The following is a 26,174-nucleotide window of genomic DNA, read 5'->3' on the forward strand; positions in this document are numbered from 1 at the left end:
GTGTTTACATGGAACTGGATCAAGGATGCTGGTGAATGAAGCTATAAATACAGAAATAGGAAATTGAGATTGGACTCCATGGTACTAGAGGATAGGTGAATGAAGAAGGGTAGATGGCGAGGAAAACAGCTGACCTTAGGGATGTGAAGTTGGATCCCTATCTTATATGCAGAGGTGAATCCACATAGCTCAAAGGCCTATGGGTGGTACATGAAGCCATACATCTAAAGGAAGAAAATATGGAAGGACAAAGGACTTCTAAAGTTTAGATAAGACCACCCATCATACAAACCACATGACTAACCACATCTGACTCTGTCAAAGCTGTGGATTCCCATTCGACAAAATAGACCACAAAGTTAAGAGTTGAACAAATGAGAGACTTTGCAACACATCAAACCGATCAGGGAAACGACATAGAAAAGAAAGCCAACCTAAGAGGAAAAATAAAGGGAAAATTCGAACAGATATAAATATTAAGACACAGGTTCCTATGATCAGATTGGCTAAAAATGAACAAATAAACAATAACCAGTGGAGGAAAGGATGTGGAGAAATGGGAACACTCAGCCTTGGCTTGGGGGGGGCACTTAAAGTGGGACAGTCCCTCTGGAGAACAATACAAAAACTTGAAATCAGAGACATCCGCATCCTGTGCCCCAGCATTCCCACTGAAGGCACCAACCCAGAGGGCCTGTCCAACAGGACACCAGGAGAGGAGGACCACGGTGGCCGCCACAGCACCACTGGATGGCCCAGGGAGTTGCAGTGACATGAAGGGGATGGAGCCCCAGGCAGCCACCAGAAGCAATGAACTAGATACACGCGCAGTGACACAGAGAGGTCTTAAAAGCACAATGTTAGGTTTATGTAAAGTTACGTTATAGAGTCACAAAACGGTATGTTTTGCAAAGATGCATACATATTCGGTTTACATATCAAACATATCAGAGCGAGTGCCTAATGAAGGAAGGAGATGAGCATGGAAATTAGGGAGAAGGGAAACATATTATAAATAGAGGCTGAGAGGCATCAGAGCTTACACGCCGGACTCCAGCTGGGTCTGAATCCCAGCTTTGCCCCTTACTAGCTCTGTTACCTTGGACAAGTGACTTAACTTCGCTGGTTAAGCTCCCCGTCCAGAAAAAGGGTCTGGTAGCAAATCTCTAAAAATGTCCCCAAACAATTTTGCCCCACCCCTTCCCCTGTGCAGCAGCTCCTCCCACCAGGAGGTGGGGCCCGTAAGTGCTCTGACCAATAGGATGCAAGGAAGGAACACTCGGGGACTTACACATTAAGCAGGACGGATGGCCCTTCCCTCTTGGAGCCCTGAGCCACCATGGAGAGAGGCACCCTTGAAGCTGAGATGCCACGTGGAGAGAGAAGGCCACAGGAGGAGCACCTGGGCTGCTGAGACACCCAAGTGCCATCAGAGGAGGCACTGCCTGGACTGCCTAGCTGAGCCTCAGCCAATCCATGGAATAGAGAGTTGCAATAAAATGGAGTTTCGCAATAGCAAATTTTGGGGTAGTTTGTTAGGCAGCCATAAATAGATGAGGTCGTGGCGAGGATTTAAGGAGGTAATTTTCAAAGTGCTGAAGTGCACATGGCTCTTAGGAAGAGTCTGGCGCTACGTACATATGTGTGGGTTAAAATCGAAAAGGGACCTATATAGGCTGATGGTGACAGAGCTGTGTCATAGACTACAATGTATGATTAACCCAATTCTTTGCACTGGTGTTCACAAATAAGATACAATAAAAACCTCTGATAGGGTACATATATTCATTTCCTTGATAGGGTAACTGTGGCCCTCATAGGTGAGAAGTGTGTCCAAAAAGGGGAGTTTCTCAGAACGAAGCAGAACTCCTGGAGCCTGTCTTCCTCTGTTGTCTTTGTGCACAGAATTCAGAGCCTCAGAGAAGGCACTTGATGTGCAAGCTCAGTGACTTGGGAGCCCCTAATTTCTGGGAACACAGACAACTGATGGACTGTATTTGTTTTCTTCTGTAGCACTGGATCCAGAACTAGCTAATTTTTCATCTGTGATTAATTCTCAATAAGCGGTAGGCTCCCGCATCAGGAAATGCAAAGAAAATTGTAGTAATTCAAAGATCTCCATCAAGTCATTGCTTTCCACCTCCAGGAGATCTCTCACTGTTCTTTTTACTCTGGAGCACAGTGTGCCCCCCAAATATCTGTTGATTATTTAAAATCAGTCCCTCTTCTTTTTAAAAGGATTTAAAACTATTTGTTTATGGTCCTGCAAATCATTCATCAAAGTCATTTGTCAAAACCCAAGCTAGGGTCGAATAACCTCGACATGAGTCACTGTGCGTGGAAGAAGTGGCCGGGGCAGAGTGGCGTCACCACCATTCATTCATCAGCTACTAGGAATGGAGCTTCCAGATCTTACAGGGACTGCCAGAGGTAGGTATTATCCCCATTTTAGAGGCCAGAAACTGAGCTTGGATAGGTGGGGTCGCTGTCCACAATCCGCAGGCCAGGTCCGATGCAGGAAGTCTGACTCACAGCAGGGTCTCTCCTGCTGTCACACTGGGAAGCAGAGAGCTGGAATCACCCCAGCACAGGCGAACAGCGTGTGCAGGGCAGTGTGTCCCAAAACCAGCTCCTAGACACTGAGATGTTTGTAAAGCCAAGAAAGGTGGGGTGTAGAACATTCTGGCACTTCAGCAGAACTGACATGTTTCAGAGGCATCACCACCCAGGGGGGAGTCTCTCAGGACTCCACCCTCACGGGGCAAGCCTGCCAGTCCATAGATCCAGGAGGGATGGAGCCCAGTCAGGTCCATCCTGGACCCAACCTCTGATCCTAAAATAGTCCTGAGCCCCGTCTCCACCCCATTCAAGGCTTCAGAATCACAGCCTACAGGTCTCACCCAGCACTAGGGCACCAGGCTGCGTGGCTGATCTTCATGTGGCTTCTTGGAATGTTCTGGATCACAGTGGAAGGGACGCTTGTGCCGATTTCCTTTCTTAGTGTCTTTCCTCCTCAGGTTCTTTTGGCTTTGGGACACTCCCTGGTGAGGGCAGGCTGAAGAAAAAGTTTTTGTGCGTGCCACGCTATGTGGAGTGTCAGGAAAGGCCAGACAGACCCGGCCTGTGGGCAGCTGTGGCTGGGAGAGGAGCCACGAGGGGGGTGACGGGCCCCCAGTGGGCAGCTGGTGGGCGGCAGCCCGGTGGCCAGGCCCCTTCCATTTCCTCCTTTGGCTCCTCCACGCCCCCGGGTGAGTGACTTTCACTGAAAATGAAACAACTGTGGCTACAGCCCAGCAGAAAATGACAATCAATGGCACTCAGGCTGGGGAAGGGAAGGCTGGGGCACAAAAGACAAACACAAGTAATGTCCGAGTCGCGCCCTTTATTCTTAATGGGATTTTACAGCTCGTCTTGAGTTTCCTCAGAGTTCTCTGAGGAGCCCCAGAATTTACGTGAACTCTGTGTTCTCTGTCCTTCCCCCAGATGGGAACAGGCAGAGATACACACGCACACACACGGGGAAGGCGGGAAGCACGCTGGACTTCGTTCAGATGTCTGTTTCCTCTCTGGCTTTGCCGCGATGCACATTTGTGTCTGTCTAATTAGTAGTCTCAAGAGAAATGGTTGGGACGGTTATCGAAGAGCATGGATGAGACACAACCATCGAGGAAGAGGATGGGCAGGTGCAGTGAACCACCAGAATCCTTTCCCTGCCCCTCCCCGTTCCTTTCCCTGCTTCATTCTTGATCTTTCAAAAAGAAAGAAGCAAAGAAAGAGTAGGAGGTGAGCAGGGCTGCTGGTAACCCGTGCAGCCCTTGCACCAGTAGCAGAAATCACCCTCTCTGCCAGGCAGATGCCGCATGGCCTGCAGACAGACGCAGAGCCTGGACCTCCTGCTTGCCTCCTGCCCTCTTTGCTGGAGTTCCCTACACTCTCCCAACGTGGCTGGCATCAGGGTTAAAGGGCCAAGGGGATGAAATGTCCCCCAAGAACTTTCAGAATCCCAGATGGGCTGTGGTGCTGGTGGAGCTGAGTCTGTACCAAGGAGGTCCCACCCTGGTGGCCTGGAAAGGGAGGCACCGAGGATGTTCTTGGCTGCTAGGAGCATCCTGTCCATCACTCCATATGCCATCTAATTGCATTTGGACTTTATTTCTGGGGATGAGGATGCAAATATGGGGTAAAGAGGTATGGTACAGACACCATGCCAACGTGCTTCCCAGCACAGAAGCCTAGTGAGCTGCCTGGGACCTGGCTGCTTTTTATGTTTTGCATCATTCTCTCTCTCATGAACCAAGATGGTAGGAGCTCTCTCAGCTGGCCGCAGCAGGGAATGATCCTGGGAATCTGCCGCTCCCCTAATTCATTGGAAGAGGCAGGGAGGACAAAAGGTGTGGTCTTCTCATGAATGTGCCGTTCAGCTGAGAAGTGCCACTGGTTCACCTGACAGTTCTGGGACCAAGGCTGGATGGATGCTATTTATCAACTACATTACAGGGCTGCAGTTCACAAGCTACCAAGTTGGACTCTTGGCTCTGGAAATTTAATGTGTGACAGCTGCATGCGGCCAGTGGTATCCAGCATTTTAAAAAGGTCAATTACGAAGCGCTTGATGGTGGCACAGCTAATGACAACCCAGAGGGGTGAGCAGGGCTGAGTACATAGAAGGGCTGAGATGTATATTCCTGGAATTGATGTGTGGAAGTGAAGCGTGGTGGGGAGGGAACCTATTGTCACAAGCCATAAAGCACATCCGAGTTTTGCAGCAGAGAGCAGTGCAGCTGTTTGCCTCCCCAGGCAGCGTGCAGGGCGGTCTGTGAATGGAGGGCTCTGCAGACAAAGGCGACACCTGCCTCAGCTTGATCTGGCTGTGGACAAAAATCATTACCTTCCTCACTGGCAGTTCCTTTGCATTTTCCGCTCTCTCACTTGGGGAGCATAAGACAGACTCTGGAGTGATATTCCAAATGTGGGTCATGTTCTCGAAATCCATTTTAATGCACTCTCCGCAGCTGGGCTCCGCCTTCTTCAGGCGTGGGCAGGCGGGCCGGCAGCGGGAGCCTGGGCGCCAGCAGAGCCAGGGCTTTCCTCAGACACACATCCGCTCCCTGGCTTCAGTGGACACACAAAGGCAGGGTGCAGTCTGGACCCTGTCCCCTGCGATAGATGAGAGGGACACAAAACCCTTAGAAAAAGTCTATTTCAGCCTGTGACAGAATTGGCTTGTGCTTGGGGCAAGGCACTGTGTAGGACTCTTTTTTTTTTGAAAATCAGACAAAGGGACCTTAAACTGCCAGGACAGTCTTTTTTGTCACATCTACCTGTCAAGCTAGAAATTCAATAGAGCAATGGGAATGCTAATTGATATGCAAAACAGGTCCAGGGTTCCTAGAAATGTCTCATGATCCCTCCAACTCATGGCGAATGCAGAGTTAAGACACGCATTAAAGGAGAGGGGAGGGAGAACACCAACCCTTCCGCTTTTCCTTTTCTCTTCTTTTTTAAACCTACTTTGGGAAACTTCACAGGTTTTATGATAAAAAAAAAGAATGAGTACTGCAATCAGTGGGGTTTGTCTTTCACACACTGGATATTTATTATTAGAAAATAGCCTCTATCAGCTGTCAGTACCAAACAAGTTGAAAGGAGCGTGCTTCCCACCATATATATATTTTTTCTCCTTAATGAGATTTAAATAAACAGCTCACTGTAGGGACAGTTGCCACGGCTTTTTCTTCCCTTTAAAAACTGAATAATTAAATGAAGTTTAGTACAAAATGTCCTTCAAATACGACATGTTCTGCAGGTATTAGGCTGTCCCCTAAAGTAAGGGACAGGAGAGAGGGGAAAAAGACCACTCCAGGTATCAAATCATCCCAAAGAATCTACAGCGGAAACCAGGAAGCAAACAGCCTGACCCAGAGAAAACCCATCCAAACCAAGAGGGCAGTTTTAACATTGGCTTTTCGCATTTGATTATCATCTAAGTTTAATATATATATATATATATATATATATATATATATATATATATATTTGAAATAGTAATAAAAAAGGAAGAATTGAAGTGCATCCTCAGCAGGAAAACCTTCCTCCTATGTTAAAGAGGTGTCCAAAAAATTCCATTCAGTATCTGCTCAATAAACATGTTTGGCAGCTTAGCAAATATCATATGATCGCAGCATCCGTGATTTGAAGTAAAACAGCACTGGCTTTCTCCTGGCAGAGCTCGTTGGCCTGGGTGATGTGCTTCCGCGGTTCCGGATGTTCTCAGACCCACGGGCTGAAGGGAGGGGTGGCTCAGTGCACGGCCCCAGTGCAGAAACTTCCAAACCCCGAACGGGAAGGCAACTGATCGACCACACGAGCGTCAAACAATTGTCTCCTTTGAGTTCCTCTTGACTGAATGGAGGCCCAGCAGCGACTGTTGGTTAGAAGGTATGTTGACTGACTTTGGAATGAGGAGAATCACCCTCTGATTGGTCCGACGCCATTCGTTGTACAATCGACAGTGGTACCTAAATGACACCTGGGGGTGGGAGAGGAAGAGTAAGGGAAAGTTTCAGGTAAGCAGAGGCTGAGAATCAACCCAAGAAGCAAATGCATCATGTAAAACAGCTCCCGACAGCCGTCAGCAGAGCCATGGGGCAGGAGCCCCGGGCCAAACCGCTCTAGCCTGCTGCTGGATGTTGGGAGACTGGGCAGTGACCAAGGAGCGCCCGTCCCTGTGCGGACACCGGGGTGGAGGGCTCCTTCATGCCTCCTTACACTGGATAAAACAAGGGTGTGCAGAGGAAATGAGGTTCATTCTGAGTCTGGATTTATTTGGCGGATGGTGCTTCTACCCCATGACCCCACAGCATCAGTTGTGCAGGTTGACTGAGGGCAGCTGGGCAGAGTGGGTACAGTGCCAGCCGTTGTCCAGCTATGGGGCCTGGGCAGGGTGCCACACTGGTCCTCAGCGTCCTCTCTGTTCAGTGAGAGGGATGCTAGGGCTTCATGTACCTTCCTACAAGCTGGACACTGTACTTCATGCTGACTGCAATAGGAAGGGGACCCTTTGAACTGTGCCATGCTGTACTTACTGGCCCTGACGGCTGATCCCCAGGTGCCTGCAGCCTCAGCATTCTGTGGCTGGCAGTGGGTCAGCCTCGGCATGGGCACCAAGCCCAAGTTCTTCTTGGGCCTCAGGCTGGGTAGGTTCCACTTCCACCTGCACCCACAGTGCCTGGCACCTGCCTCTGCATGGCAGGAGGTGCCCTGTACTGCAGTGTATGTGTTTCTCTGTCCTCCTGCACTAGAAGTATCTTGAGAGTGAGCTGGTGGTGTGCTCACCTTTGCACACTCAGCACCTCTCACATGCCTGGCAGTTAGGAAGTTGCTCAGTAGAGTTTGCTGAGCAAATGGATGACTGAAAAAATACCCTGTGTTTTCTGATTGCAACACAGCTTCAGACTTATGCCTCCCGTAAGTAATACACAACAGTAGGAACAGTAAACTGGCAGTCAATTGTGATGTAACTTTGCGGAGAAGTGCTTGCTTCTCATGTTAATATACTGGAATGAGACACTTAACATCTGTGGTTTGTTTTGGAGAAGGCTGGCACAAAGCAGTGATAGACTGCTTAGGAAATTCAAAAGACTGTACTTCAGAATATGTACAAACTGCCTTTACAAATGGGGGAGGTTCCAGTTTAAGTGCAGCCGCATGACTAGGTAGGTGCTGGGAAGGAAGGTGCCCGTGAGTTTACGGTGACAAATTACAGAGGTATAGACTGTTTAATCTGGGGTGGTGGGTTGGGTTGGGTTGACCCCAGGCCAGGGTCCATGGTGGGCAGGAAGCAGGCTGATCTGATGGTTTGAGCTCGGCATTTCTGCAAGTATAGGGGAGCACAGGCCCTTGATCAGAAAGGCCTTGGTAGTCTTCATGACAGGCTCCTGAAATGCAGGGCTGCTAAGCTCAAATTTCTGAAGCTAGAAAGCAGATGCCACGGGCTGAGTGCCAGAGAGCTTTGGGTATAACCTTTTAAACTCACACAGATGTGCTTTTCTCCAAAAGGCCCTGAACATGCCAAAGTGGATCAAGGTGTTGTTTTTGAAGCTTGATTCCCTTATACCTGTTGTGTGCTGCTGCTGCTTGGTGCTGCTCATGCATTTAAGAGAGGCAGGTGGGAAAGCCTGCAGCTCAGGGCCAAGAGCAGGGATGAGGCAGAACGCGGACAAGTATAAGGAAGAGCTTTGGCAGTACGAGAAGCCTGGAATCTGGAAATATTACAGCAGAGCTGCATTTCAAATCCAGAGTGGCTTCATCCATGATGGTAAGAACACTGTGTGCTCGGCACTGGTGAGCAGAGTGGCAGCTGTGCGTGCAAGCAGGCAGAGCCCTCCATGGCACAGGGAGCTGGCTGCAGGCCCGGAGTCAGGCACATGGGCTCGAATCCCCACCATGCACCTAGCGGTTCTGTGACTGCAAAGCTTGTGTGCCATTCCCAAGCTTCAGTTACCTCGTTTGCAACATGTGAAGACTGGTATCTGAGATAATGCATAAACAAGTACTTCACGCAGCGCCTCTTATGTGTTAGTGTTCTTGGCCTGTTATTTTTGATATGTTAAATATGAAAAAGAAGAACAATTTTGTGATGCTCCTTAGCTACAAGGGAGACAGAAGGAAAAAAAGAAAAAAACGCCGGGCTATTTCCTGTGCCCTCAGTGTGGCTGTGGGAGGCGGGCTGCATCACCTGGGAGCTTGTCAGAATATCAGAATTTGGGGCTCCACCCAGACTTAAGGAATCAGAGCGTGCTTTTAACAAGGTTCCCAGGTGACTGGCACGTACTTCCCAGGCTGAGATGCGCCACTTCCAGGAACACAGGGAGGCAATGACTTAGCAGGTCTCCTGGTTCCTTGGCCAGGAAGCACAAAAATCAGCCCACTTGTTCTGACAAACAAATGAGATCTTATTCTGCATTCATCTGTCTTAATTGCTGTTAGCCACCACAGTCTGCAGGCAAATTCAATCAATAAGAAGAAAGCATCATATGAGATGACTTCTTATCAGGACAAGTAAAGGAAGCTGGGCACAATGAAGAGGGGACGTGCGTTGGCACCTGCCCTGGGTTATGGCCACCCTGTCTCCAAGAACTCCAAGACACTTCCTGCCATGGCACCAAATAGGAACATAGGTTTGATGCAGAGGAGAGGCCGTGAGAAAAAACTAACATAAACCAAAAAGAAGTGACGGCAATGGTAATATTGGGAACCTTGTTCAGATATTTCTTGAATTTCTGAGGTTTTAAGGAGAGAGCAGGAAGGGAGAAAGAGGGTCACTATTCTAAAAATACCTAGTCTTATGGAGCTGGTTTCTTGAAGCCTATTCATTTCCTCACCCAAAGGATATTTATTAATCTCCTCTCCTGGGCAAGGTCTGTCTGGCTGTGGGCACGTGGATGGCACAGAGAGGGCCAGAGTATATTCACATCCACCTTTCCCTGCTGGGGAGATGGCAGGCTGTGGGTGAAGTTTTGCCGGTAAGTCATGGCAGGCTTTGGGAAACCTTCTCATTAGGTGTTTTTATCCTGCCCTTTCTGGAGGTTATGGCGTGACTGCGGCGTGTTGAAGGGGGGGCTTTGAAAGCTGCCTTTGCAGAAGAGGGCCCAGCTCACTGCTCTGGGACTGCACTCTGGAAGGCTGCATGCAGTGGAGGGACCGACAGGCACCTGCGGGTCACCTGGCCGTTCCAGGCAGCCCCAGCCATCGGCAGTGTGTGTAGCCAGCCCGCAGTGTCCTCTCCTATTGGAGGTCCCCCCTTTATAACGAGGACTGCGATGATTAACTCTGGGACTGGGAGTCCCCCAGGGGGACAGAGCGTGTGTTCACTTGGAGCTGAGATTTCAGCGGTTCAGGTGTAGCGTTTGCTGAGTGGTGGTGGGGAGGCAAGGGCTTCCTGGGGTCCCTGCACCTGCTCCTCGGTTCACCCACCTCCGGACTGGGGCCCATACAAGTCCCGCCACGGACAACTTCCTCACGCTTACCCGGACTTCTCGTCTAGCTCCCTGGATGTCTGCGCGTGGGCTGCCGTGCACAGGGATGCCTCTGGGGCGGCCCTGCAGGAGCTTCCAGAGAGGAGGTGCTGCCCCCTTGGCCTGCTGGGTCCCAGAGGCTGGTGTCTGCACACAGCAGCTTCCAGGAGCCCCAGACCCGCAGTCAGGGCTGGAGGGCCAGCAGGGGCCTTCAGGAAGCTCCTGTGAGGAGCGGGGGAGGGGGGGACAACACCGCGTTTGTTTATCTGAGACATTTTCACAGCATATTCTCCTCAGGCTTGACAGCTTGTTTACAATGGGTTTCTGCCGCGGGGCAGTTTCCAAGGGCTGTCAGCTTCTGAGTTAGGGCTCCTGCAGGGGACACTCGGCAGGGCATTTAGCTGAGAAGGCATTGGTCTGGATTCACTAAGGTATTGTGGGGTTCACAGCACGTTTGACTGCGTGGGAGAAATGCCTTCCTTTCCCTCCAGCTGCTTTACATCTTGTGGAGGGCTGGGGGGCAGCCTGGGTCGGGGGAGCAGAGAAGCCAGAGGAAGGAAGCACCCCTCTCGCCCTGCCCCCCACCTTGCCTGTGCTCCGTGCGGATAGATGGTGCACATGTTTCCCCACCTGGTCCTTTGAAGAGCCCTTTGGCCCAGAGGTGATCAATCCTTGCCCCCATTTCTGAGTAAGGGGAAGGATTATCAGAGCGGTCAGGTACGCTGTTTGATGTTACACAGCTATTGGGAATGCTGAATCTTGGGTCTAGACGGGCCTTTGGAGTCTAGATGCGCGGCAGCTCGGACCTCGGAACAGCACACCCCTTATTTACAGAGGCTCAGGGCACGTCCCTCCTCCTGAGACTCAACTGTGTCCCCCACCTACTGTCTGAACCTTCGCGCCAGAGGGGAGGCACAGACCTGGAAGAGCCACTGGATGGAGAAGGGGGAAGGGAGCAGGGCGGGGTGGTCCCCCTGGTAGCAGTGGCAGCTGGTGGGAGGGTTTGCGAGACAGAGCAAGTGAGCAAGTGTGAGTGCTAGAAGCTTCCGTGAGCTGACACTGCTGTGGGACATGGGAATGGCACCCTTTAGACAGGAAATATATATCGAATAACAATGGAACGTGCTCAGATTAGAAATGAGCCGGCAAGGAAGAGTAATGCCTGGAAGCAGGGGCCTGGTTTCTGAAGCTAGAGGACAGTGTGACATCCTTCCCTGCAGGCCCCCGAGGGAAGCATAAAGAGAGATCTAATGCTGCCCTTTGTGGGTGCTGCCAACTGGTGCCCGAGCAGTCAGCTTACTTCATGAGTTAAAAGAATAAAAAACCAGAGACATTTAAGCACTCTTTTTCATATACAGTGGGGACACTTGTCGGGAAGTGGTTTTCCCTTGCTGGCAGCTTCTCAGTGAGATGAATTAGTGTTTTTATGGGCAGCAGAGTCAGTACCCAACAGGCAGAATAATTGTCAGGCAAAGTGCAGCTCCACGTCCAACAAAGACTTTAGGCTGTGTCAGGAGGTAAGAAGAAAACAGCCAGCAGGAGGATTCAGGATCTGTGCAGGCAGTGACAGCAACAGGGGCCAAGTGCCTCATTCATAACCTACTACCATGCCCGCAAACGGGAGGAACATAAAGAAGAGGAAGGAACGCCGGGCCTCGCCACAGAAGGAGTCAGACTGGAGAAATGTCCAGGGGTATGTCTTGGACTGATGGACTCTGAGAAGCTGGGGCTTTTTCTTTACTTCATCTACTCTTCCCTGCAGCACACATATTTAATACACACACACACATACACTCAGTATTAAACCCAATCACGCTCCTGCCCGTATCAGAAGGTCTGTCTTCCACAGGGTGGGTAAGGTGGACGTGCTAGAAAGAAGGCAGTGGGGCCGCCGCGTCCAGCGGGCTTGAACCGCCAGGCCATGGGCCATACTTACTAGTGTCCAAAAGAGGTAAATAGTGAAGAGTGCGACAGTGAGTGCAATTAGTCCAACGGCTTCGAGCCGACTACTAAAGTGCAGGTGGTCCACGGCGCCCCGCAGGCACAGCCAGCCCGAGATGGTGGCCAGCGGGGTTATGAACAAGAAGCACACCATGTCTCCAAACAGAGTCCGCTTCTCATGCTGGGGGCCTGGGTTTCTGAGCCACTGCCAGGGAGAGGGAGAGACAGAAGCAAGGACAAAGTTAAATGATGGTGTGGAATGGAGACACACTGCTCTGAAGTTGTCTTTGTCTTCAGAATCTGCAAAAAAGGCACCTGTGACCTGTTCTGAGATCACAATGAAGCATTAAGGGCTCAATCCCATGCCCCTGCCCACTGAATAATAGTGATTATGATAATAACATAATATGACATTAGTGATTATGAAAATAGTAATAATAATTAATATTAATAATAATAAAAGTATCCTTGCTGTAGATGGCTTGCTGCTTTTCAAAATAGTTCAGTGGTTATTGTTATGAATCACAATGACCCTGCGTGGAAGGTACAGAGGATGCCATTTTTGGAAGGATGAGGGGCAAGAAATGCTGTCACATGGCAAAAGCCTTCCAGTGTCTTGACTGTGGGAACGTGTGCAGGAAAGGTTAGCTCAGCAGGCCTGGGTTGCTCTATTCCCCAGAAAGACTTGTTTTCAGGATTGGGTCCTGAGGCTTTGGGCCACACAGGCACTGGTGTAATTAGATAGTGTAAGCCAACAGTGTGATTCATGCTTTTTGCCCTCAGGGACTGGAGTCCGAGTAGCTGAGGTCAGTTATGCAGGCACTGCATGCTTGTGTGACTGACCCCAATAAACACCCTGGGCACCAAGGTCTGAGTGAGCTCCCTGGTCAATAACACTTTGCACATGTTGTCACAAACTGTTGCTGGAAAAATTAAGCACATTGATGTGACATTACTGCGAGGGGACAGCTGGGAGCTCATGGCTGGTTTCTCCTGGACTTGGTCTCATGCAACTTTTTGCTCTGCTGATTTTAATTCATAATCTTTTGTTGTAATAAACCATTACTTTGAATATAAAAGCTTTTCTGAGTGCTGTGAGTCCTGCTTGTTAGTCATTGAGACTGAGGGTGGTCTTGGGAATGCCCTCACACACAAGACCCACCTGACTCCATGAACCAGGAATGCCCCTCCCTCATGTTTTAAGACCCTGACCCTCCTTCTTAGGACTGTCCCTGACACCCTGACATCTTAATTGTGCTACCTACCACCTTGACTGAGCCAACCCCAAAAAGGATAGGGAAAACTGTGCTTATGGAAAGACTAGAGATGAGAATTCCTATAGGACTGGAAACAGGATCATTGTCCTCCCACTTGGGGACTTGCTTACTGCCTGCTGAAATGTTTTCCATAATTCATTCTAGGAAAAGTCGCACTTACATACTGGTGTTAGTGCACATGGTGATGAGGCCCGGTGGCTTTTATTCTGATTAGCATTGAAACATTTCTGCACATCATCTGACTTTCATCTCAGTATCCCATGTAGCAGTGACAGAGGCCAAGGACTCCAGAGAAGGAATGGGGTCTAACACGGATGACAGGAGAGGGGTGGGGAAAGTTACTGGCCGACTCTGTCTTCCCTCTCATCCCACAAACAAGCAGAGGCTAAGCATGTGGCCAGGGGAGCAAGTCCCACAAAACCAGTGGAGGAGGGAAGGGTGTAGGCAGGGCAGGAGAGGGAAGGGAAGGCCATGTTCCAGGGTGGAAGGAAGAGAGAGAAGAGCTGTGAAAAGGGCAAGCAGGCTGAGGAAAGAGCAGCGCAAGGGTCAGCAAAAGCCACTGCAAGTGAGCAGAGGAGATGGGAGGGAAAAGGCCCAGAAGAAAGTCCTCTGGAGGTGTCCTTCCTTGGATGTTTGCCTGAAGCAACTATTAAATGGCCTGGAATGCCCAACATGCCACTTTGCAGTGACAACCCACCTTAAAAATGGGCTGAAGTGCTGAAAGAAGTCAACCTCAGCTCAGAAATATTAAAACATAGGTAACAGAGAGTTGGCTTGTCTGTGAATATAAATACAGCATTATAAAAATTTAATGTAAGTACCACATGATTAAGTACAAACGATATTAACCCTGCCATATGTTGCTGTGTTGCTTCAGACATCTTGGCTGCTTCAAAGAAATTCAAAGAGCTCTTATTAATTAACATTTCTTGCCTAAATACTGCTACAAAGTGGAGACTAGAAGTTGGGTGTTATCATCCTAATTTTACAGCACTCAGCAGGTTAAATGGCTGCCCGGGTAGTTCAGAGGCCCAACTGAGAGGATCAGGATCTCTCCACTCTTGTTCAGACGTCCTGTCAGTAAAATGTTTGAAAATTAAAATTCCAAGGCATTCAGAAATCCAGATTGTTAAGGGGTGGTTCCCAAATTGTAGTCACCTGACTCCCCTGGCAGTTTTCATTTTCCCTGGAAGCAGATCTGGAAGCCTGGACTACTTTTCCCAGTACCCCCACTTGTTGGCATGTGGTAGGTTCTCAACAAATACGTGACAGGTGTGTACAGACAAACTGACTCATTGGCTGAGACCTTATCCAGTCTCCTTTGCTTGGGGATTCTTGATATACTTTATTAAGACTGATTTGGTACTTTACTTACCTATGAGGACTTTGATGTCACCCAGTGAAATGATGCAGGTATGGAAGGGAGTAATTGGGAATCACTACTTATCCCCGCCTGATGTAAAATAAATTGCAAAGGTGAACTGGAAATTGCTATTGCTCATTCTCAGTTTCCTGGCTTCTAATTGTTCTTTGGTGTCTTATATTCCTGAAATATTTCCAGGCCATTTTATATGTCCACCCAGGACCTGGATTCTGTGCCTTATTAACACTACATATATATATTTTTGTCTCAGCTTACTCCTTGTGTTGTTTGTGGCTGGGTCATATTTATGCTATGAAGTTCTTAAACAGGTACTGTTATATTAAAATATGTGACTTCTTAAGAACCCCATGTCTATTTATCCCTTACACAAATGCATGACTAAAACTGGTGAAGTATCTGTTGTCGAGAAAAAATTGCTGTGTGCCCTGCCTCTGCCAAAATATCCAATAGGTTGACACAGGAAAGTTTTTAACAGAGAAAATTTATACAAGCAGTTTATAGCAGAGAAAATTTCATTATACCTCAAATTCACAACAATAGGAGGTAATCTGAATAAATTATGGAATTTACCTAAAATAGAATACCAGGCTAATGTCATATGATAATGTACATTTTATATTCTCTGACATATTTATTGTTGACCAGGAAAAGAATTCTACTGGACAGAAGGTATAGCATGATCCTGTATATGTAATGATGTATTTATATACACACAGACTTTGCACATCTACATAGATGTAGTACATTTGTACATTTACATAATCAAAGCTCAGAAGCTACCCAGCAAGATAGTGGCTATTCTTGGTGGTGGAATCATGAGTGGTCTTCAGTATTTTTCTTTTTGTTTGTATTTTCTTTTCCTAAATGAACATGGATTACCTGTGTAAATATATATGTATAAGTTGTGTACAAAACATGTAGAGAGACATAGATACAGAGTGAGAGACAAAAAGTGATGAGGGAGTCTGGGGAGGGAGGCATCTAGCTGGTGCACAGCAAGCTACAGAGTGGAAAAGCTGTTACTCAGCGATGGCTGGGGCACTCGCAGGAAGGAATACGTACTCATCGTGGCTCCCCTTGTGAGATACCAGTTAGTTTTTCGTGCTATTTGTGGACAGCCAGCTTTTGCAGCTAAAATATCATTCTTGAAGAATCTTTAGTTTAACCTTAGTCTTCAGCCTATTCTTGGTGGCTAGCTGTATTTTAAAAGCTGAGGTTAGTGACCGAGAATACTAATTTGTATGGTACCTTTTACAGGACAGGCCAACCGATGTGGCTGCCCCGGGAATCTGTGGGCAGCCCAGGGCAGCCCGCCTGCCCTTTATTCTCTGGTTCCATCAAAACCACCAGGCAGGCTGAGATGGTGCCATGGAAAGCCCTGGCAGCGAGCTGCCTGTTTTTCTGTGGTGATCTCATTCCATCACTAACTTGTTCCACAGCCATGAGACTGACCTACTCTTGGGAAGAGGTACAAACCCAACCATCCAACCAACAAATGGGATGGAAAGCTGCACGGTGATCAGCGGCACGGTGCCTGCGCAGCGAGGGGATCACCGCAGCATTTTGCCGCATCCTCTGGCTGCAAACGTCCATCCTGGGCGAGCCAGGTCCTTTCAGGGTGGGTTAACGGAGGGCTCGGAGCTAATCACGGTGGCAGTTTGTTAAATCCCTTAGTGGGGGCAGGGGTAGGCCCGAAGCAGGTGCAGTGCCGCGGAACCCTGGATTCTGCACCCCAGGCTCCGAGTTAATGGCTTAAATCCCCAAGGTAGAGAGGACACCGTGCAGGTCGGTTTGTCCTAGAACCAGATCACTCTCAGGCAGCTAACAGCTGTGATCCACCACAACCTTCCCCGTGAATCTCCTTAATAAGAAACCATCACAGGAATGAAAGAAACTGATGGGAAGGATAACAACTGATAGAACCATAACACGTTTATGGGGAGGAAAAAAGGAAAAGACGGCATAGCCTCACGGTGTTCACTCACTGGGGTCCATCTGCCTGAGCGTCTCCGTTAGCCTGACACGGGGCCGGGTTTCACCCTTTCTTGGGCGGCTCTTACTTTCGAAGCCCAACACATCCTGAGTTTTCTTGCCTTGCGTGCGGAGCCCTTGGCAGGGGCAGGGCCATGATCAGAAGATACGTGACGGGTCCCTCGAATGATTTAAAACTGACGTGAAACCTCAAAATCATGCATTTCATTTAACTGGAAACAGCAGAGAACAAAACAAACGAACTCCTACCAGTGCTTTAAATCCCTAAACTCCACGGTCTGTCGGTGCATTTCCAGGGCAGCTGAAGTCTCACGGAAGGAAATCCTGACTCCGGGGAGCTGAGGAGAAAGAGACGCCCCTCGAAGGACAACTGCAGGTTTGCTCAGGACCCCGCAGTGCCCGTCTCCAGCCTTGGCCCCTCTGCAGAGGTCCACACGGGCATTTTCAACAACCACTCGACGTCTCCATGTGGGTGACTAACAGGCAATTCAAACTAAATCTGTGTAAAACGGAACTCTTGATCTAGCACTTCGCTCACTGCTGCTCTTTACGCCAAGGCTCCTCCCTCGCAGTACCTGACACCCCCCGCCCTGTTGCTCAGGCGTCCTGCCTCCTTTCTGTGTCTCACCCCACACACCTCGTCCTCTGACCCCACCGTCACCACACATCCGGAATCTGTGCCTTCTCTTCATCTGTGCTGCCGCCACGCCTGGGCCACCACCGTCTCCTGCTGGGCAGGGAGGGGTCTCCGGGCTCCACTTTGGCCGCCCTACAGTCGGGCTCCAAAACAGCCAGTGACCTTGTACGTGCACAAATCGGATCACGTCGCTCCTCTGCTTAAGATTCTCTGGTGGTGACAATGTAGTGCGAACTCTTTACTCGGGACCACAGGAAGACCTGCCCTCACCCCTGCCTGCCTCTCTCACCACATCTCCTCCTCCCTCTCCCCCTCCACCTGTGGCTGCTCCCATGTGGGGAGCAGGCTTTGCCCATATTCTTGCATGGATGGCTTCTTAGCATTTAGGTCTCAGCTCAAATGGTACCTTCTCATCGGAAACACTACCTGTTCCTGTGAACATTACCTGCCTGTATTTTCTACAGAGCACATGGCATTCTCTGAAATGATGCAATTTATTTATGTCTGTTCAGTCATTTATTTTTTGCTCCCCACTTCAACGAGTGCTGCGTGATGGAGGGATTTCATTTTTGTTCATCCTCGCATACCGTGATCCAAGAACAGTGCTGGAACTTAGTGGCTGCTTCGTGAAAGTGAATGAAGAAACATCTGAGATACTAGTAGCACTGACCAGAAATGGTCTTACGATATTAGTTAGACAGTTAAATCGATTGGTGTGGAGAAACTCTGTTGATGGGTAAACATCAAGTCCTGAGGTTCACTACTTTCAGTCTTCTAGACTCAAGTGTCCTATGTATCCCTCTACACACTGGGAATAGAAAACAACCAGAGAGGGCCCTTCCCCATTCCGCTCAGAGCTGCACCTTCTTCACCAACATCTACACATTGTTTTGTTGCTACAAGGTGAAAACCTTGTAGCTTCTGTTCAGGTTTTTTTCCTAAGATATAAATAACTAGGTAATGCCATCAGTTTTCCATAGGCCATGAAATAGAATGAGAAAGCCAGTAAGTTATTCAAGGTCCTTTTTACTGTTTTAGTCACAATTACTATCTTTTTTCCAGATGAAAACCACCTCAACATGTATGAAAAGACAATACCAAATGTCCATTAAAAAATTATACAACTCCAGTTCCACCAAAAATATGTACTGAGTCCCTATAATGTGCCAGCTATTTCTACTGAATTTAATAACACCAAGCAGTGTTACTAATCCTATTTTGAATTAGGATATCAAGCCTTGGTGAAGCTGTTACTTGCCCAAAGTTAAATGATGGAGGAACCAGGATTTGACATCTCCAGCCTACTGCTCTCTCAACTATTTCCTTCAGCTTGCTTTTGAACTATGTATCTAAAATCTTGAACCTAATTTTTTCGGCTCCCACAATGGCTAAAGTTGAAGGAGAGCTGTGCGGAGGATACAACATGGGCTTGGAAGCAGGAGATGGGCCGTACTCCAGCTGCCACCACTTTTGCTTCCTCCACATGCTATGTAACCTTCATCAAGTTCTTTCAACTCTCTGGGGGAGTAAGAAATGGCACGCCTGCTCAAAGAAGTGAGGAAGGTGCAGCTCTGAGGAGAATGGGGAAGGGTCTTCTCTAGTAGTCTTCCATTCCCATTTTTGTTCAAAACACCAGGTTCAACTAAAGAGTGTATGTACCATCTTTCAGCCCAGTCTTCCTCTGAGCTCCAGGCTTGTTTATCGGCAGCTTACTGGGTATCCCTCCACTCATGTGATAAACATCCGACCCCTTGTAAGACCCACAGTGGAACACTGGATTCTCCTCCCCCGGATGGATTTTTCCACACCTGTGTAGGCTGGCACCAACACCAGTGACTTGCAAACAACCTTAATACCACCTCTTCTCTCCTCCATCCCCTGCCCCTACATTCACTCTAACAGCAGGTCCCAGCCATTCTTCTGGAACACATCTTGAACCAGTTATACCTCTCTCTCCAGTGCCATTCCTCTTTTCCAAGCCACCCTCATCTTTCCCTTGAACCATGTGATAGCCTCCTCGCTCTTCTATCCCTGTTATCCTAGAGTCCAGTTTCTATAAAGCAGCAAGATCACACCACTTCTCTGGCTTAAAATGCCTCAGTGGCTCCCCAAGGTGCTGAGGCTAATGCGCCATGGTCCACAAGGCCTGCATGATACAGCCTAGGTGTTTGTACCATGGGCTCCACACACCCCAAGGGGTCCAACTATAGGATTCACAGTGTCTGTGATTTTTGGATGGGGATTTTCGTAACCCCTAATTGAAAATTCAGCATCTCACTGAGTTCTGCAGAAAATCTTAGTGGCATGAGCAGTCCTGTGGCTTTGTCACCAAGAGCAATCACAGATCTTTCAAGTCACATTACAACTGTTGCGGTTATCTTGACACACTGCTACTTCATAGTTAGTTATTAGATCTGCCACAAAATGTGTTAAAGAAGCACTTATATCTCACAACTGTCTTGAATATTTTGATAGCTGGGTTATAATGTAATTGGCTTTTGTTTCATTCCTATGTATTTTATCTTACGTAATTAAAAACATGAACCTGAGAAGGGGTTCCCAGGCTCCAACAGATGGCCAAGGGATCCACGACAGGAAAGGTTAAGCACCTGGAATATAGGCCCTTCGATCTCTCAAAATGTTCCTTTGCAGTGAGTTTTCCTGTTTGGAAAACCCCAGGCTGGTTCCTGCTGTGAGCTGAGCAGGGGCTGCTCCCTCTGGCAGGCCTCTCCTTCCATGCAGGCTCCTGCTGGTGGTCACATCTGCACTCCATGGTGCCTCTTCAGAGGCCTTCACAACCCTCTGCGCATTCTCTCACCAGCCATTCTTTACTACAACTTGTTTCTTCCTTTGTAACTGTGATCACTATCAGAAATAACCTTTTTATTTGTTTACTTGTTCCCTCCATGTCCTTCTCCCCGAGCAGGTAAACTCTATTAGGACTCAACATTCTCTGGCCTGTTCACAGTCATATCCCCGTTTCCTAAAGTACTCTATTTGTGCTTGATAAGTATCAGCTGAAAAAATATATAAATCCTTCCAAGTCCGAGGCTCATTTTGAGCAGAAATCACATGAGTTTAATGAAAATACATGCATACATATATAAGACCACTCACTCTGACTGTTCTGGTCAAACACAGGACATTAATTTTTGCCATAAACCCTGCCTAGCAGGGGCTCTGGCATACACAACTGTGATCTGGCTGAAGCATGTCATATTCAAGGACACCCTGGACATTTATAATGCTCCCTGGAGGACTTAGGCCAGTAAGCCAATTAATGGGCTATAATACTCCATAAATATCATATTTGTGGCTGGGATGTTATAATTTGGCTCCAGTATTACTTAAACAAATGCTGCACACACTTACCAATGGTTTGAAATTTTCCAAAGATAAGATTATCAGCATAGCAGGATTAGATGGCAAAATAATTTTATATATTCATTGGCAACTTCAGATGGAAGTAAGATGGAAGTAAAATAGAAAACATTTTGCCCTAATTATTTTAGATCGTCATTGTATGGAGAACAAGACAACAGACATTTCCAGAATAAACCTGATAAATAAAACCGACAGTGTTAGGAGGAGGAAGAAATGATTAATTATGGGAGACAATGGGTTCATGTTGTGTAGTCTGTTACCAGGCACACACAGTGGCTCCCAGTCCTCTGAGCCTGGTTCATTCGGCTCTATGGGCCCCTGGCCCTCCAACCATTTAAGCTACTGGCACCCAACCCTCTCTGCTGGCCCGCTGCTGGAGCCCAGGTTTCTGAAGGCTTGAATAGTTATTTGGAGCAGAAGGACAGGGTTGCAGAGTAAAAGGAGCCAGGACAGTGGACCAAGTGAGCCCCAGTGGGAACACTGGACAAAAAATGAGAGTATGATAAATAACACGAATAAGGATAATAACTCCCTGTTTTGATAATTGGAGATGTTTAAAGGAACAGGGAGGGAGAAATCAAATTCAAAACCAGGTCCTCAAAACAGGACCACATAAAAAAATCTGTGTGCCTCAGATGCAGTGGGAGTGTGAGTATGAACACCGTCCAAGCAGAGTGTGGTGGAGGGATTTTTCAATGAAACATGATACGTGCGTGAAATAGGACAGAAGAGGCTTCTCAGCAGGGCCATGCTCTCCCCAAGTGAACAAGAATGGGAACACTTTGGGAAAGGGAAACATTTCTGCTAAATAGAAGAACTATGAGAACAGAGGAATTTTTGATTCAGAGTGTTTACAGCCCAATGTTTTGCTGCCAAAATAGACCCCTCAATATTTAGGAAGGCCTGGCTGACCTTGCTGAGAGGATACACATCCTAGCAACGAATGGGTCTGGAATCTCTCCTGGCTCCATCTGGGGCACTGGTTTAAGATCATGAGCTGCGGTGCCTCTTTAGTTTTGTTCCAAATGCCTCAACCTCAAATTTCAAAGGGAGCCCACCAGGGTTCAAGTAATCTGGATTGTGCTACGCACTCCCTGCTCATGTTATCTAAGCTGTTGGTGATTGTCAACATTTCAGACACTCCCTTGCTTAGCCTCCTCACGTCCAGATTAAAGAGTCTCCCTCTTTCTGTCCAGGCCAACCCAGCCACCTGTTTTTGTTGCTCCCCTGGGCTTTGGGATCTCCTTCATTAGGAAGGGGCCCGGAGTATCAGTTTACCAGGTAAAGGCATGCCATGGTGTTTTATGAGGGGAGGGCAACTTGTTCCATTTTGCTGACATGATTTCTGTTGATTGTGTCCTATGTTTGTAGAACATTTTGCTACACATCTAAGAGCTCTCTTTGTGAAGACATTCTTCAGGGGTAGAGCAACAGCTCAGATGACACGGGTAATGACATCAGGCACTGGCATTTACAGAAGGACAGGCAGGGGCCTGGCTTGATGAACACAGGTGCCATCTGTGGGAAAGCTCTACTCCAACTGGGAGACACACCTACATTTTTAGCTTGAGTGATCCTGAGACATGTGCCCCTACTGCATTGCCATGCAGAACCAAGCCAACCATGGGAGAACCTGAGTTAATAACTAGCCCAGTCCTGTATATGAGCATAACTGAATCACAGCTCTCCCTCAAGGCTAGAAAATCATATTCACTGGTATGGCACCCACAGAATTTTAATTCCATCTCCTCATGAAACAGCAAATTTGTAGTGAAGTGCCAAGAAGTTTACTTTTTCATGCTTTAAACAGTTGAAAATGCTTTTGGAGAATCTATGTGCAGTTTATGCACCTATCTTTCTAGATCTAGGTCTTTGCCCTAGGATGTAGAGCTTCAGAAAACCCGTGACGCCTTTGAGATATTTGAACGCTGGATAACTGTGCATTTCAGCAGAGAGAGTGCAAGCTTTTATGAGACTCAAACATGTCTGAGGGGAAGAAGCACTGTTCTAGAACATTTCCCTCAATGGTCTTAACACACTTCTTGGTCCAGGCCAACTTTCCGAGCTTTGATGAATTTAAGAACATGGGCAGTAGGATTTGATTGCCTTCTGAAAATCCATAATTTCTTCTCAGACCCTGGTTTAAAAAAAAAAAATCAACCTAGGGCATCAAACATGATCTTTAAAATATTAATTGTACGGTTGTAGAGCAGCAGGATCATGAAAGCAAATTAAAGAGCTTAAAGCAAGAAAGGAACTTTTTACTGAGCTAGGATGGCAAAAATTCAGACAATATAAAACAATCAATATACAAATGATTTCCATAAAAGAAAAGACTAAAATATGAACAGGATTTCATCACATGAACTGCAATAGGGAAAAGGCAAAACGTTAAGAGGGGGAAAATTCATTGTCACCTCTGTGCCAACTTCCTCCTCTCTAAAATGGAGATGTTATACATACAAACAGAACATTAAAGTGCCTAGAACGAAAGGGCGAACTGTATGGTATGTGAATCATATCTCAACAAAACTGTTTTAAAACATCTCAGACTGGAGATCTCCCTTGGCAAAAATAATTTGAAGTGTCCTGTAGATTTCTCTAAAGAATCCCTTCACCTTGCATGAATTCCACTTGGTAGAATTTCCTTTTGCTTTGCCACATCTTCATCGAATAAGGTTATTTTCAGATATGTCTTACAAATAGCTGAAAGTGTGTATATTCTGATGAACGAATGACTGACTGCAGGGTTCAACATGCAAGTCATAGGTTTTAAGTAGATGAGCCAGTACTAAGAAAAATATTAGAGCCATTTTATTCCCTTTTATCCCTCAGACCTTTTCTCCCATCATCTACCAGCTTCAATGCAAAGAGCAAGTAGGTAAATTGTTAGGAGGGGCTGCATTATTTTCTAGGATGGGAATATTTTCCCTTCATCTCCCAATTTATGCTTTTACTGATTCTTCCCAGATATAAGTTCTGACATGCCTATAAATTCTACATTACAATGATCTGGCTGCACTTACCTGCCAACATTTCATCTCTACTAGATTAGCTATTTTCCCTCAGAGCCCTAAAAGACTTTGGGCCTCACCATTTACTCCAACTTTCTGTCTCTGATAGATAGCATTGCTAGAGGTGAAACAGTGAAAAAATAATGAGTAGAAAATATTGTTTTCTTCTAACTCGATCTTGATCTTCATAAACAGATCTTTACATGCTTTCACAAGTAGCACACCTAAGCATTAAACCTGTTTCTCAGTATCCTAAGTGAAAAGCTTCAGATGTATTTTTTCCCCTTTTGTGTTATACAAGCACAGATACACCTTTTCTCTCACATACCCATCCCAGTGTAAATCTGTCCCCCTGACTCTGTAGGAATGGATTGCAAAGAAAAGTTTTGGCCCCAACAATCTCAGATGGTCCCTGTTTCTTCAAGCATGAAGGCCGGCTGTGACGAGGCCCCGAGTAGACATGGGTATTTTGTGAGACATGGAGAAGGAAAAGGAAAGCCCCAAGACCTGACAGGGGACTTAAAAAGAAAAATTTCTTTAAAGAAATTTTCCTCAGAAGCACAACCATATCTATGAATGATTAACCTTCACAAAAGATTGTGAAAGAGGGGAGAGGCACTTTATAATTTTGAGTTCACCAGGCTTTCTAATAACACACCTCCCTTTAGATAAATCCTGGAAGAAATTAGTGACATAACAACTCAGTAAAATGAAGACCAAATGTAGAGAAAGAGTAAGTAAATGAGAAGAAAAAAAAAAGTATGAAAAGTCACTTGGAAACTAAGATTGGCTTTTTTCGCTTCTGATTGGGTGGGGGTGGGTGTACCTAAGAGCATTATTTCTCGACTAGACTAGGATATGTAAAGGCACTGACAAGAAATGCCATTCTACTACCCCAGCACTCAGTCTGGCACAGCTCGAGTTTTGTTTTTTGTTTTTAAATAGACTTTATTTTTCAGAGCAATTTTAGGTTCACAGCAAAATCGAGTGCAAAGTACAGAGTCCCTATGTATTTCCTGCCCTCACACAGCACAGCCTCCCCCATTATCAGCACCTCCGTCAGAGTGCTCCTTCTGTGGTAATGGCTGAACCCACAGTGACATGTCATTATCAGTGTCAAGAGGAAAGAGGAGTTTTAATCAACTTTTTTTTTTTCATTTTTCTCTTCCTAAAGTACATCTATTCCCTTTGAAAATTGGCTATTGGTAACGAAGCCCTCGTTCTGTGTGCGCTTGCTTGTGTGCGTCAATGAGCAAGTGAGAGAAAGTACTTTTGAGCAAGGAAGGAAGAAGCCAGGCATGGTGGGGAGAGCAGGGACCAAGGAGCCAGGGAGGCCTGGGTTCCTCTGCCTTCTCCTCCTATTAGCCCCGAGGCTGCATTTAAGACTTCTGAAGAGTGACTCACCATCTCAGAGTCCCAGCTTCTTTATCTATAAAATGGGATACTATCTGCATGGGGATACCTGAGACATTATGAAATAAGATGGTTATAGAAAGTGTATAGATGTCATATTTTCCCTTCGCCTAGAAGTGAGTAAATAAGAAGAAAAAAGCTTTAGGGTGTGAACATATTAAGGATAAAAATAGATGGAGTCAAAGTGAAATTAATTAATTCCACTGGACCTGAGTCTTCTGTCAAGATCTGTGTGTCTTCTGGAAAACAAAGTTCTTAGCACAAACGGGCATAGCCGGGCGTTAGTCTGAATAAACAACCACTGATCTCCCACTGCCCGACTGAAGGTACTTCTCCACTTTGCTCATTCGGGCACAACTGTCTACGAGACAGCATTTAGTCATGTACTGCTCACACTATTTCATACCACTATTTATTTAAAAATGTGTGTTCTTTCTTTGGAGTTAAAAGTGTCCATTGTTGACACTTAAAACTGAAGAGGCAAGAGGAGAGCTGGCCGAAGCAGCCCTCAGCAGGGAGTTTTATGCCTACCCTCTAACCCTGCAGTGGAAACCTGCACTTACGTCTGTCTGCAGCTCCCCCCGGCACCTTGTACGTGCACAGGGCAGTTCCTGTGAGCTAACTGTGCCTTGCTATTTCAGCAGGACTTAGGAGAGAGATGATTACCAGCTGTAGTCATTCAGGGCCATTTCACTGCTCCTCCAGCTGACTCCCCAGACAGAGTTCTGCTGCCAGCTGCCCACCTCCTCGAGCACCTCCCGAAACTCCCCTATAATAACGTCTCATTGTCCGCCTTTCAAAGGAGTGGACCTCTTGGCGGTGAACACGAGCTGTGCTATTTGTTCTGACATTTGGAGTTAGCGTGAAGGGTCTGGAATCTTTCAGGATTATCTGCCTCATTTTGTTTATGTCTTCTTATTCTTGGCCCAGAGGTGCTTCAGGAAAACCTGGCTGGATTCTCTCCTGTACTTGAGAATACCTGATAATGAAGTCGTGAACACTACAGGCATTTTCTCTCTGGCCCTGCAAGAGGCTGTGTTTCTTTGAGTGGCATGTGGCTCACAAAATGCTCACATTTGTTAATTCGAGATGGTAGACACACACCTGTTTGATATA

At 47.1% G+C, this 26,174-nt stretch overlaps 1 protein-coding gene across 2 annotated transcripts in view; it reads right to left on the bottom strand.

Moving 5' to 3' along the window:
- Positions 1-5,566: 5,566 nt before the first annotated feature.
- MARCHF3 (membrane associated ring-CH-type finger 3) overlaps positions 5,567-26,174 on the bottom strand; it is a 133,373-nt gene continuing 112,765 nt past the window's right edge. For both annotated transcript variants that reach the window (XM_036903208.2, XM_036903210.2), the window contains 2 exons: positions 11,953-12,162; positions 5,567-6,529 (listed from right to left, as the gene is read on the bottom strand). In XM_036903208.2, the coding sequence (XP_036759103.1) occupies positions 6,371-6,529; positions 11,953-12,162 (369 nt within the window). In that variant the 3' untranslated portion in view covers positions 5,567-6,370. The remainder of the gene's footprint in view (positions 6,530-11,952; positions 12,163-26,174) is intronic.

Source organism: Manis pentadactyla, chromosome 13, assembly GCF_030020395.1.
Source record: "Manis pentadactyla isolate mManPen7 chromosome 13, mManPen7.hap1, whole genome shotgun sequence".
Taxonomy (NCBI): Eukaryota; Metazoa; Chordata; class Mammalia; order Pholidota; family Manidae; genus Manis; species Manis pentadactyla.